This window comes from Haliotis rufescens, unplaced genomic scaffold (assembly GCF_023055435.1).
Source record: "Haliotis rufescens isolate VD_foot unplaced genomic scaffold, xgHalRufe1.0.p SCAF_1, whole genome shotgun sequence".
Classification (NCBI taxonomy): domain Eukaryota; kingdom Metazoa; phylum Mollusca; class Gastropoda; order Lepetellida; family Haliotidae; genus Haliotis; species Haliotis rufescens.
Genome location: NW_025963779.1, coordinates 72,289,930 through 72,304,366, shown reverse-complemented (window position 1 = coordinate 72,304,366; position 14,437 = coordinate 72,289,930). Strand labels below are relative to the sequence as shown.

The 14,437-nt window shown below is 41.4% G+C and overlaps 1 protein-coding gene across 2 annotated transcripts; it reads left to right on the top strand.

Moving 5' to 3' along the window:
- The first annotated feature begins 3,646 nt into the window (after positions 1 to 3,646).
- On the top strand, positions 3,647 to 13,364 carry LOC124139797 (zinc carboxypeptidase-like). Of its 2 annotated transcripts, XM_048382401.1 has the most exons (12): positions 3,647 to 3,719; positions 4,479 to 4,580; positions 6,380 to 6,449; positions 7,448 to 7,581; positions 7,699 to 7,798; positions 8,404 to 8,511; positions 9,739 to 9,846; positions 10,476 to 10,571; positions 10,975 to 11,071; positions 11,418 to 11,617; positions 12,516 to 12,588; positions 13,018 to 13,364. In XM_048382401.1, the coding sequence occupies exons 2-12, from the start codon at positions 4,498 to 4,500 to the stop codon at positions 13,350 to 13,352; spliced, it is 1,404 nt and encodes a 467-aa protein (XP_048238358.1). In that variant the 5' UTR covers positions 3,647 to 3,719; positions 4,479 to 4,497; the 3' UTR covers positions 13,353 to 13,364. The 2 variants fall into 2 exon arrangements, with proteins under 2 accessions (XP_048238358.1, XP_046363083.2); XM_046507127.2 differs by lacking the exon at positions 3,647 to 3,719 and having other exon boundaries at positions 4,417 to 4,580.
- The last annotated feature ends 1,073 nt before the right edge of the window (positions 13,365 to 14,437 follow it).

The following is a 14,437-nucleotide window of genomic DNA, read 5'->3' as shown; positions in this document are numbered from 1 at the left end:
ATATTTACACGATCCAGTGAATTGGAAGGCCGTGATAGTTTAGGAATATTGTTAAAAGCAGCGTCAAACCCAACTCAATCACTACAGTTCATAGCACTGGAACTGTGCGTGATGCTTTAACGCAAAGACCCAGTTGCACCACAAGCCGTAGCGCTCGCCATCTTGAACACGTTAACGTCCGCGTGTTGGGCGACCTAGCGATCACACACTGTTGGCAGATATCTTCATGCATAACAGGCAGCGCGGGTTTCTGGTCCATTACTGGAGGGAAATAAAAACGCACGTTTTTCTGTGTGTTTGTACACATCTGGGACTGTACGCGTGGCTTTCAAATAACAACACTTTAGCTGTTAACTTTTATAACTTTCATGCTCGACGTCGTTGTGAAATGATCACATGTTGATACTTATGTTGTAGGCAATTGGACATGTTGGATATTTCATATATGTCACTGTTCTGTCACCTTGGTGAATGTACAGCTGTATCAGACAACAGAGGAGGATTTTACGGCGCATCATGGAGCACCTTTAGAATGCAGTACCCCAACTTCTCGTGACGGAAATGAACTGAACTTTATTTCATTCAATGCGTGAGTGAATGAGTGAGTTGGGTTTAATGCCGCTTTTAACAGTATTCCAGTTATATCGCGGCGTGTCAGCTTAATGTGTGAGGAAAGCTCGAAGTGATGCAGGTCTCAGACGTTTACCACTTCGATGAAACCAACGAGCACGGGTATGGTGCTGACAAACCTAGAAACATAATCGGGGCGAACCGGGATTCGAACTCACAATCATAGGTGTCTGGCGTACCCAAGGGACACAACTCTGCACAGCGACTCGCGGTGCCTTAGACGACTGGGCCACCCGTGCCCCCTTATTTCACCCAAGGCTACAAGACACCGTATATTGAGAGTTAACAGAGATCAGTATATACACATACATACATGTGCATACATGCACAACAATCACTTAAAAACATTTATAATACATTTATAAAAACTGGATAATTTCTTTATGGAAAGTTTATCATTGTATTCACATAACTTCACCAGTTTAAACATGGACGGATTCCTTGAATAATAATTCGCTTCACGAATTAAGATTTGATGATACTCATATCAGCACTGCATGCACAGAACAGACATGTCCTTTCAACTAATTTTTGTCCTTCGACCTTTTTCAAATGGTAGCATGTGACAAGACAATCTAAAACGTAATATTGGCATGTGGTATTTTGGGGGTAAAATACCTGGTAGATTTGTTTTAATTTCATCTTTGATCAGTTTTTAGAATCTAGAGTTTGAGAATGCTTCGATATCAGATTAAAACTGTTCAGATTGAAGATATGATCAGATAGAATATCAAGGACAGCGGCATGTAAAATATATTTAAACCTGATTTGGGTGCTATAATTGTACTTTGGGTGATTATCTAGTTCTCTAAGGTACCACAAGTGTTGCTTATAAAAACACTTCTGTTTAACCGCAAAGCCACAGCTTCCTGAAAATCAACCCCTAAGCGCTGTGGGTATGCTGCAAACAGGAACGACGAACTGAAACGAAGTTGCCGGACATTTTAAAGTTCATCGAAACACAAGGTCATCTCTTTGGAGACGTTATCTACAGCAGGGCAACATTCGTGACTTGTTACGGGCCTGTCGTCCACAAGACAACCATATTCTTTGGTGCATCTACGTAATCGATACCAAACTGCCTCATTAAGAACTCGGACAATTCCTGGGTTGAGACCAATAAGGAGCAGAACTGTATGCAACCGGTTCAGGGAGCACAACATCTTTCCCCGACATCTGGACAGATCTGATGGCCTTGCAAAAGTCTTCTGGCTTCCAGGATAAAGTATCAGTTTGTCAGTTTGGGTGTGGCAGTTTGATTGTTCGAGTGATTTCTTATGTTAATTTGGGAATTCTCTATCGTTTTCTAGTAGATGTAGCTGTGGTTGTGGTTGGAGTAGTATTTATCATAGAGGATGGGAGTATAGTAGTAGTCGTCTTCCCGAGGCAAGGACGTTTACTGATTATAAAAGTCCACTTTCCACCCTTGCCTAGACTAAAATCTAGTCTCTGAAATGAACATATCGTACATAAAAAAAACAGTTGTTCAGTTATCTTAATAAAAATATAATAAAAAGGAGCCCAGTGACTCTCTTCATTTCCTGATACTGCAGTGATCTAGACTTGCCAAACATTATAGACTTGCATGGGCTGTATTTGATATATATTTATATCAGGGTCTGTAAGACAGACTAACCCTTGCCGAACAAGGCTGAAATTCCGGAGTTACATCTTGGCTGGACTAACGAGTCTATGCATAGTCCAATCAAAATCGCGTAACGAACTAGACATCCGGTTCGTAAACAACATGGATTTCAACGAAAAGATTTCGGTCGATTGCAGGATTTGCAAAGCATGTGTACCGTCAACTGGGCGTCGATAGATATTTTGCAAATATTTTCATTTTTTTAATCAAGGTGCTCAAGTGATTTGATGCACTTCGCGGGGTAAGACCTATTTATTACAATATAGATCTTGATTGCCGATCCGATCGTCTTGACTGGGCGCCGCCATTTTGTTTGAAGCAAATGCAAGTGATATGAGAGGTGGATTCTGAATGGTCAATAGGAGGGACATAACTCGCTATAGTCACTTGTGGCGCTACCAACGAGCCTGGATATTACAGCCTAGTTCCAAGGGTGGAAACTGGGCTTTTATAGTCCGTTAACTCACTTGCCTCGGGAGTAGTAGTAGTAGTAGTAGTAGTAGTAGTAGTAGTAGTAGTAGTAGTAGTTCCAGGATATGGTGTCTTGGTATGATATGTAATCACATTTGTTTGGTAGGTGTATTTTCAACCAAAGCGGTCTTGGCTTCACGGACTGAGGTGTGGTACAAACTTTACTCCACTATATCATCGGTTTAAGGCATCTGTTTATCATCGGTTTCTATTAGACCTGCTGAAACCTCAACGAAACAGGCTGTCCTCACAACCAAATAGGAAACTATACATAACAGATACCTCCCGCTCATTTAAATTTATTGTAAACGTTACTTAAGTAGTCGGCATACACAGCAGACTGAACATTGTATTATGTATCATGTAGGCAGGACAATACGAGATTGAATAAGGAAATCATATCTAATGGTTATTTTCAAGTTCTCCATCTCTGACCAACTGTTAACTTAAAATTCTACATAAATTGGCAGGCAAACGCAAACAAGGTCGTTTGTTGACTGCTATACGGATAAAAGTCACTTTCACCTCCATTGTTTAAACATCGCGGGGTCCAACAGTCCTTGCGGTCACACGAAAAGACAACGAGGAATTTTATTTGAAGAAGTCAAAATTAGTCAAGAGGTCTTTGAATCAAACAGTGACCTATATTCAAATGTAAGATCAGTTAGTGAACAATCTCGGGCTTGTCGCAAGTCAAAATAGTAATATATATGTATATACAATACATACGTAACGAGGGATGGTCGTGTTTTAGAGATGAGTATTATTTGCTTAGGTGGTCTGTTTACAAAGGACAGTTTACAAACAAGCAGTGTTTTAGTATCAATAGTAACAGGTGCTTCATATATTTCACGTGCTGATGCTGAATACTCTTGCAGCATTTGACGTGATGTAAATACACGCACCCACATCAACCTATAAAAGCAGTACGTTCTGAGATCGGGGCTGTATGCTGAAACCACTCAACTTGACGGTAAATATATCCGCTTTATCTGAACAGATGCTTGCAAAATATTTTATGTTAACTATTAACGTGATCAACGACATAGGCGTTCCTTGATGTCAAACTTTCATTAAACAATATTATGATGTAATAATGTCAATGTAACATACTTTATGGTGTTATTTCATTTGAATTGATTTGTTGTGTGAATATAATTTATAAAACCTACTTTGTGATGTAATTTATATAGAAACAATTATTTATTGATAAAATATTTAACGATGTCAAAATTTCATTAAGAAATACCTTATAATGTAAGAACTTCATCAATAAATAATATTAAGATAAGATGTATGTGTCAAGTGTTCTGTCATATGTGCACCATGACAATGGAATATACTTATTTTAATAAAACAAAACCTATCTAGATTATATATACAATAGCAAGTCTAGCCAACTCTAGCCAGAACTATTCTATAAATCAGCATCAGGAAAATTATGTGTTTTAAGATTAGAGGAGAGAAACGTATTGTGTAATAAAAGATTTCATGGACTATATGTTAGTCTAATGTGTGTCATGATGTGACTTTTATCAAGAGATTTTGTTGTGGGATAATTTCATTGTAACATTCCTTAAGATGTTGATAATATATTTCAGACTACTTTGTTATTATGTTTTAAAGAAAACGTTATGGTGTCATGGTTTCATCAACAAGAAAATATTTAAAGAAATAAAATAAAAACTGAAAAGAACTTTTGTAATTTACTCCATGAAAACATGGAATTTAGCTCAAGGTTGGTGCGAAGTATGGACATGAGGGCGTCGGTCGTGTATTTCCTATGGCTCGCTTCAGCCTGCGTGCTGTGTGTGAGAGAGAAGCCCTACTACAAGTGAGTCCCCGAACACCTGGCCAATAGAGAGAGACAGACAGACAGACACACAACCTACATCCAGCAATAGTACCGTGGTGTCTTGGTGTCTTATCTTTTCACCAATAACATTTCATTTCAGGATACCTGTTGAGTTGAATATATCCATCTGTTATCCAGCGTTGGGATTCTAGCCAGTTTAAATTAAATGCGTATCATCATAATTAGTTTAATTGACAGATTTCTTGGCAATTCATCCCAGTTCTTGCTGGCGAGAGAAAGTCCCGTGTGACCAGTACAGGTGGTAGCCAGCTTGGCCGCTTGCACACACATTGTGTAATACACAGGCACTTTATACGGGACAGTCAAGTCATGACTATTAAAATTCCCAAACAAGAACAATATTATTTTAAACGATAAACCCGAAAATAACTGAGACACCGCTTACTATATATTTTCATATTTCTTTTTATTTTCAAAGAAACACATCTGTTTTTGTCCGCCAAGTGATATACTATATATACACATGAAATACAACGCCACAAATCGATTATCTGATAATGCTTGCAATTGTTTCGTGTCAATGATAATCAGACTACCATTTCAATTTCTTTTTTGCGTCATATGATGTGTGCATGATTTCATATGTCCATCAACATTAACATAGTGTTCCTTTACACAAGGTTATCCAGATATTGGTAGTACCTAAGAGGGGGTACGTGTGGCCCAGTCGTCTAAGGCGTCGCTGTGCAGACTTGCTTCCCTCTGACACGCCAGAAACCTATGATTGTTGGTTCGAACCCCGGTTCGCCCCGATTATGTTTCTGGGTTTGTCAGCACCATACCCGTGCTCGTAGTTTTCACCAGAGTGGTAAACATCTGAGACCTGCATCACTTCGGGGTTTCCTCCCACATTAAGCTGACACGCCGTGATATAACTGGAATACTGTTAAAAGCGGTGTTAAACCCAACTCACTCACTAATACACTAGAAATGTATGGAATGAGATCAATGTCAAATATCAGTTCAAAACCTACATGATAGTTCGGGACACATACAAATGTATAATTTGCAAATGATTCCGTGGGATTTGATTGGCAAACCAACAAAAAACGTTTTTGCCTTTATGTTTACATAAATCGTATACCAGATAAGGCGATGCTAACTAACACATTAATGATTCCAGGTTGCTGGTTATAAAATGGGCGGGTCCAGATTTCGTACTCTTGTCTACAGTTTGTTGAGTGTTAATGATTTAACACGTAGTCAGTCAAGTTATTATTACCACGCGGATCTAGATAGTTTGCACATTGACGTTCATAACTCCATAAAAACACTGAAGTGAATTCTTCAGTAAAGAAGGCGTGGTACATAGCTTTTTCAAGGTTCTATGTTACAGTCAGTCATTTCGCGACACGTGTCTGGCTGTAACTTGTGGATGTAAACATGTGAATGAGACTTTCTAGGGTTTCTTTTCTTTCTTAATTAATCCTATGGAAACTGCTATCTCGTTTCGTGAATGGCCTGGTAATGTATTTCAGTATTTTCATGAAACGACAGAGCCTATTAGTCATTTCGAGAATTTACTGATATATGGTCTCTGGTCTCTGGTCTCTGGACTCTGGTTTTAGCTACAGTCCAACTGCAAGATATAAGTTGTTGAACTGCTTTCTTAACACTATTAAGCAGAATATTAGAAATGTGTTACAATGCATTACGTTGTTTATTATAATATATATATGTCAACAAACTTGAAAGATTTCTGTTATGCCTTTTCTGTCCATATTTGTGCGAGGAATAAGAACTGATTTCATCCCCAGTTTCAAACTTGTGAGAATTGCTGCCGGATCGTCGGAGCGTTTGGATAGGATTTTACACCAGCTTCCACAGGTAGGTGTCCCTTGCTGGGCTTTGACTGAACTGGATCGACGACAGCCTGGAGGTATGACCGTGGTTCAGGGAAATATACGTTTACAGTGTGCGATAATCTATGCGTAGGCATCTGTCTAAATACAAGATACGCGTAGGGCGTAAGGATGACAATGAGTCAGGCACGGAACGTGCAGGACGTCAAAGAATATTTCAAGACACTATACTTATAAAGCATAAGACAGTGTATCAAGATAAGATAGGTGTAGAGCGTAGGGCTGATAGTGTGTCAGTATGTGATACATGTAGAGCGTAAAACAGTGTATCAAGATAAGATAGGTGTAGAGCGTAGGGCTGAAAGTGTGTCAGGGCGTGATATGCGTAGAGCGTAAGACAATGTATCAAGATAAGATAGGTGTAGGGCGTAGGACTGAACGTGTGTCAGTATGTGATACGTGTAGAGCGTAAAACAGTGTATCAAGATAAGGTAGGTGTAGAGCGTAGGGCTGAAAGTGTGTCAGGGCGTGATATGTGTAGAGCGTAAGGCAGTGTTTTCACAACGTAGGACTGAAAATGAGCCAGGGCGTGATACGTGTAGAGCGTAAGACAATGTATCAAGATAAGATACGTGTAGAGCGTAGGACTGAAAGTTTGTCAGGGCGTGTTACGTGTAGAGCGTAAGACAGTGTATCAAGATAAAATAAGCGTAGAGCGTAGGACTGAATGTGAGTCATGGCTCGATACGTGTAGACCGTAAGATAATGTGCCTTGAAATGCCATACACGTGTTAGGTGTAACACTGACAATGTTCAAGAACGCGGAACGTGTTTACTTCAACACAGTGTTTTGGGACAGCATACGCGAAGTGCGTTTCAGGAAAGAATATGTGTACAGCGCACCACAGTCTTTTAAACAAAACAGAAAGATAACAGTTCGTTACTTCAGGACAATAACTGACTTGAACTGGCAGTGAAATGGTGGAAAATATATATGACAAGTTGTTTGTTTTTTCTCTTCAGATTGACGACCTACATAGGAATCCCCATGACAATACCTTGCTAGCCATAGTATCACCAGATGATCTGGCAGAAGTTGTTCAAACTGTTACAGAAGAAAATGGAGACGTAGAGATATTACAAGACAATTTACAAGAGTGAGTGATGAACATGTTTCAAAAAATTAATTTCAGTTTTTCCCCCCTAACTGAAACCGTGACTGTTGTTTTCACACACAATGAGTTTATAGCAGTGTTGATTGTACTGTTCACCAGTTCCGTAGATGAGGAATTTCGTCACTTGGACATGAGGAGACGCAAACGAGCAACGCTGGAATTGGAGGATGCCATCAAAGAATATCTGACGCTTGATGAGGTATGAAGGTGTAGAATCGGTCCAATGACAACGTCATCAGTTTTCCTAAATGAAAAGAAGTTATCATTAATAGACTTACTCATCATCATCACCATTTATTGTATTCTGTCCATAGGCCCATATACATACAATAACATTATATATATACAATTTTGTACATGTACAAGTATAAACATGCAGATATTACGACAGCATTGCCCATGTCTGTTAGATGTGAAATGGGTTCTTTTGAGTTCCGAGGTAACCGTTAAAACCATTTAAGAGTGGTTGGTTGTTTAACGCCGCACTCAGCAATATTCCAGCTATATGACGGCGGTCTGTAAATAATCGAGTCTGGATCAGACAATCAAGTGATTAATATCATGAGCATCGATCCACGCAATTGGGATCGATGACATGCATCAACCAAGTCAGCGAGCCTGACCTCCCGATCCCGTTAGTCGCCTCTTACGGCAAGCATGGGTTGCAAGCATGGGTTCTACCCCGGATCTTCACGGGTGCATTTAGGTGTGGGACATGGCGATGTGCTTGTCATCGTAGTGTTCACCAGCATCTTACACTCCAGGGCTTCTCTGTCTGTATTGATGATCGGGTATGGCTTGCAGATATACGAGTTTCAAGATCGGGTCAAGTCCTCTTGCAGCAACTTTGTAGACGTGAAGAAGAAAACTATCGGCTACTCCGCAGAGAACAGGCCCATCAATGTCATGACGGTGAGACTCCTGTCTGTAGAATATAGAGTCCAATAGTATATACCGAGTCGTGACGGTGAGAGTCCAGTCTTTAGAATATAGAGTCCAATAGTATATACCGAGTCATGACGGTGAGACTTCAGTCTATAGAATATAGAGTCAAATAGTATATACCGAGTCATGATTGTGAGAGTCCAGTCTTTAGAATATAGAGTCCAATAGTATATACCGAGTCATGATTGTGAGAGTCCAGTCTATAGAATATAGAGTCCAATAGTATATACCGAGTCATGATTGTGAGAGTCCAGTCTTTAGAATATAGAGTCCAATAGTATATACCGAGTCATGATTGTGAGAGTCCAGTCTATAGAATATAGAGTCCAATAGTATATACCGAGTCATGATTGTGGGAGTCCAGTGGTGTATATGGAGTCATGGCGAGAATCCAGACTTTAGTAATTCATGGAAGTGCATGAGCGAGAGAGTTGGATTTAACGCTGCTTTTAACAGTAAACCCACTGTTATATCAAGCCCACAAGTGATGCAGGTCACAGACGTTTACCCCCTTTGGTGAAATGTTTGAGCACGGGTATGGTGCTGACAAGCCGAGAAACACTACCGGGGCGAACCGGGATTCAATTTTCAAACCCACAATCACAGTTTCTGGTGTGCCCAAGGCAAGCCTCAGACAATTGGGCCACCCTTGCCCCCTCGTGGGCGTGAGAGTTCTGTCTACAGACTATACAGTAGTATGTATAGTGTCATTGTGATAGCGCAGTCATTAGTAAGTCATGCAAGTAAGAATCCAGTCAAGAGTAAGTCATGCAAGCAAGTCAATACAATGCCATGGATGTGAGAATTCGACCTACACAATGTCTGCCGGGGTTGTGCTCTCATAGTCACAAAGAGTAATTTCAAAAAACAACTTGTGTAAACGACTTGTTTGCATGTTCTTTGTGATGGCTTATGAAAAGTTCAAGAAATATGTAAATCTTCTTTGGCATGGACTTTCAGAAATGCAGTAACTGATCATCGATAGCCACATACATGAAATACAACGGTAACACAGTTCCAAAATCAGCTTCTTAATGTAGAAAACTGGGAGCCCGTCTAATCATACGTGATTGGGGCTGGCGTCATCACGGACTGGTTCAGCGTCTGGAACGTCGGCAATGAGTTACGGATCAGACACAAATGAAACACTGATATCTTTAGATCCAAGCTGAAACTATGTCATAACCGTTACAGATATCACCAAAGAACCCAGGAAGAAACAGGAAAACAATTTTCATCGAGAGTGGAGTGCATGCTCGGGAGTGGCTGTCCCCCGCCACCGCCAACTACATCGTCTACCAGGTAAACGACTGCTGGCGCTTGCTTCGTCCTTCAATACCGACTAAAATAAAGTTTTTTTTCAAATTCGATGTAAATTGAGTTTCTTTATAGAAGTACAAAAGATTGCGATCATGTTTGCTTTCCGTCACTTTGCGCTGACACGCCGTGATGGAACTGGAATACTGTTGAAAGCGGCGCTAAACCAAACTCATTCAGTCGTACATTTCCTCGTACTCTCTTGAACATCCGCTGGACGCTGGAGTATCAGTGACAGTACTGACTGCTGCTGTAGCATACAGGGGCACATTAGGGCTATACAATTTGGTTTGTCTTTGAAATTCAAATACTGTGTTGCAATGTCAAGGTCATATGATGAAATGAAAAGGAACTATCTTGAAAATTCAAATTAATATGATGAGCATTAAAGATGCTAATTTGGATTTCAAATGCAATGACAATGTAAAGATCCGGGTTTGTATAGGTCTTTAGCAACCAATGCGTGTGGTAAGCGGCGACTAACGGAATCGGGTGGTCAGGCTCGCTGACTTGGTTGATGCATGGTCCCAATTGCATGGATCGATCCTCTTGATGTCAATCACTGGATTGTCTTTCGTAGTATCGCGCTTCTGTGACCTCTTGTTTATTTTCAGCTCGCGTGTAACAAGAGCAACGCGGACATGATTCAGTTATTTGACTGGGAAGTTGTCTCCCCTGTCAACCCTGACGGATATGAATTCACCCATTCGGTAGGTGACCTTACATAGTTATCATTGAATAACACAGACAAGATAGACCTAAGATTGAGATATACAATGGAAATGTCGTTATTAGCTTATCTGAGGTGTATAACTAATTATTTCATAATTAATATACGATGTGAATCCTAACGATCACTACACGTGTGGCACGAACCGAGACGTTGTCAAAAGGAGGCCGCTCTCTCTGCAAGATATTACTTAAGCTGGCTGGCCTGGCGTTATTTCGTACGAACATTTTATAATCAAGATAAATGTTTTCGTTCATTCTCACATTAAGAAAAATGGAAGTTTATATTTGCACATGTGATATGAACGTCTTCATTGATGACCAAACGTTTTCTGCAACTGAATTATTTAAAATATATTTTAACGTGCTTCCCCTTGCGTCAAGGGTTATCGGTACTGGAGGAAGAACCGCCAAAGGAACCTTCGGTCTCGCTGTGTGGGGACAGACCTCAACAGAAACTTCGGAACAGGGTTCGGAAAAAGTACGAAGTGTAGGACTAATGACAGCCATAGCTCTAAGTGCGCTTTGTGAAGTGGGTATTGACATCACATTTTGTCAGTCAATGGTGGAACACATCGTTGTGTATCAATTCTTTTTTTTCGTGGTTTTTTTACTTTCTGCAAACAACTGGTGTTTTATCAAACAGCTTGGAACGACCACCGTTTTTCTGACGTGAAGCAATATTATCATGTCATCCTTTTAGGTTAAAATGATTACCACATACTCTGAACGATAGTTGCTTTGTACTAATCAGTAAAACCTTGACCTTCCTATAGCGCTGAGTGCCCGAAAGTACAGTGTCTAATACCGTGTGTTGCACACTGCAGGGGGTGCTAGCGGGAATGCCTGTTCGGACACCTACAGGGGCCGATACGCGTACTCGGCACCCGAGGCGAATGCACTGAAGCAGCACATCCTGGGCAACAAGCAGGGTATCATCAGCTACCTGTCCATACACACGTACGGCCAGTACATCCTCCTCCCCTGGGCCTACCAGAATAAGAGGGTCGCTGACAACGCCAATCTGGTGAGCAGAAAATGTACAAGTTGAAATGTGAAACTGCCAAGTTTGTCTCTGATAAACATTTATAAATAAGAAGAACTAGAAGACGTGAAACCTTTTCTTTACATAACAACTTCTTTCTTCTTTATTGTTTGTGAATCACCTGTTGAAGGTGCAAGTAACCCTTAAAGGTCGTTACGAACTAAAAAGAAGTCACTGTGTGTTCATGTTTTACTGTTAATAATAATTGCCTTTCAAAGTCTTCTACGAACTGGTTAGTTAAATGACGGGAGAATAGTAATGCAGCGATGTAACTTTCAGAATTGCTTTGGAAGAAACCAATAAACAATCCATAAAACAAAAATATTAAATGTTTATTTGTAATGCGCTATAGTGCTTCCGTTGACGCATGCTCAAAGCGCCAACACCATTAGTAAGCCGTTCAAAGGATGCACTAGATTTCCTTTCTCAGGTTTCTAGATAGTATACAACCCAATCTGCCTGTGAGGCGCTAGAAGGTTAACAGACACATAACCATCTCAACCTACCGGATACCCATTCACTGCTGGGTGAACAGAGGCATATTTCGAACGAAGTCGAGACACAACTTGTGCTACATGTGATTCAGTGTATGGCAGGACCACAGCTCTAGAAACTCTCTTGAGTCAAGCTGCCGAACACCATCGGCCAAACACCATCACCCATTCAAGAACTCTTCGCGACCGACGTTGCTTAACTGCGCCTGTTTTGATAGCACAGGACCACGTGCAAACACGACAACCGTCATGACATGGGTTGTGTTGCAAACAATAACGTTTTAAATGAGAAACCTGTAACTTCCATGCTGGCTTTTCTTCTCTCTTGTGATGTTCTTTCAAGAAGGTATATGTGTATCTAGTGAGCGGGTGTTTTCTACTTTCAGACTTTGCTTGCAAAAACTGCCGAGAAAGCGATGGGAGTTCCGTTCAGGATAGGCCCCACATACTCCATGCTATGTAAGTTTTGTCTGAAATGAATGTCTGCATCATCGTGTTGATAGAGCATCTGCCCGGAGAGCGGAAGGTGGGTGGTTCCATCCGCGGATGCGTCATAACCAAAATACGTTAAAAGATGGTACTTGTTGTTACCCTGCCTGGCGTTCGGTATTAAGGGGCATTATTGTAGGGTGGTACAAGCGCGCACGCACACGCGCGCACGCACACACACACACACACACACACACACACACACACACACACACACACGTGCACGTCGCTATGTAAGTGCAATTACCTTGACCGCGACGTTCAACCCCATTTTACCTGACCTCTGTCTGTCAGTGTTTCCATTATACATTCTAGATGTAATCTATACTACCAACAGTGCCAGGACACCTAATATCTGTAGTCGTAGGATTATCACTCATATGACGCTACTTGTTTCAGACCCTGCAGCAGGTATAACAGCCGATTTTGCTCGCGACAAGGCCAAGGTCGCCCGTTCCTACACATGGGAATTGATGCCAAGAACAGGCAAGCGACTGTCTGGTTTCTCGCCAAGTGAGAACCTTGTCCCCTTCTACACCCCGACTATCTGGCGAGGAATACGGGCATACGCCGTGGCGGTAGCAGATGAGGTCGGAATCACCGCAGAAGACGTTTTCTTGGCTGGGGACGTGGAGCCATCAGTACCAAATCCTTACCGTGACAGTATTCTGGAAGCCTTTAAAAACTCTAGCATGTATCCTGCACTGTTGCAGGTTCTACAGAATGGAAAATAAATTCGTTAAATGCGTTCGTCTCCTTGTAGAGTTCTTTAACGTTCGGCATACATCAGCTCTTATGTCCTCTGTGTGGATTCCGAGTCAGAAGTGATTCCCACGTGCCCCGTGAATGTACAGCTACCAAGTTTCGACTTCAGCAGGAAAGTTGTCAAGGTGGTCAAGCTCTGATTGTATGTCATGGTGCAGCGACACAGGTGTGCACAGGTCCCGTCATTTTGCTGGAATATCAATGACCGCGGGGTTGAACAATATTCACTCACTGTGTCACATGACATGCTCCATATTTCTGGATGCTCATCGCTACGTTCGGGCGTAACACTTGTATGCATTGGCCAACCGGACTTTTTGTCATGACTCCTTTTCTTTTCTACTTCTGTTAGCCATCTCATCTTTCCTCTCACCAGTTTCATAAAAAAAACATTTGACAATGGATACACTTGGGTAAACCAGTGACCTTTCTTGGCTTCTTTTAGTCGTGGATGTAGTTCCTACGCAAATGTCATAGCGCAACCATGCCGTCCATATAGAAATGTCCATTTCTCCAAAATATGAGCAACCAAACAGTTATAATTACAAACTTCTTTCTCATTTAATATTGGCGTTTGGGTAGGCTCAGTAGTAAGAGTGTTGGCTCGTAACAATTACAATCGGGTTTCGATTTTCCACATTTGTAAATTGTGTAATCTTATTTTTTGGGTACTCGGTCGGTACTGACGTTAGTGTGGGACTGTGTATGGGTACTGACGTTAGTGTGGGACTGTGTATGGGTACTGACGTTGGTGTGGGACTGTGTATGGGCACTGACGTTGGTGTTGGGTGTGTATGGGTACTGACGTTAGTGTGGGACTATGTATGGGTACTGACGTTGGTGTGGGAGTGTGTATGGGTACTGACGTTGGTGTGGGACTGTGTATGGGTACTGACGTTAGTGTAGGACTGTGTATGAGTACTGACGTTAGTGTAGGACTGTGTATGAGTACTGACGTTGGTGTTGGGTCTGTATGGGCACTGACGTTGGTGTGCGAGTGTGTATTGGCACTGACGTTGGTGTGGGACTGTGTATGGGTACGGACGTTAGTGTG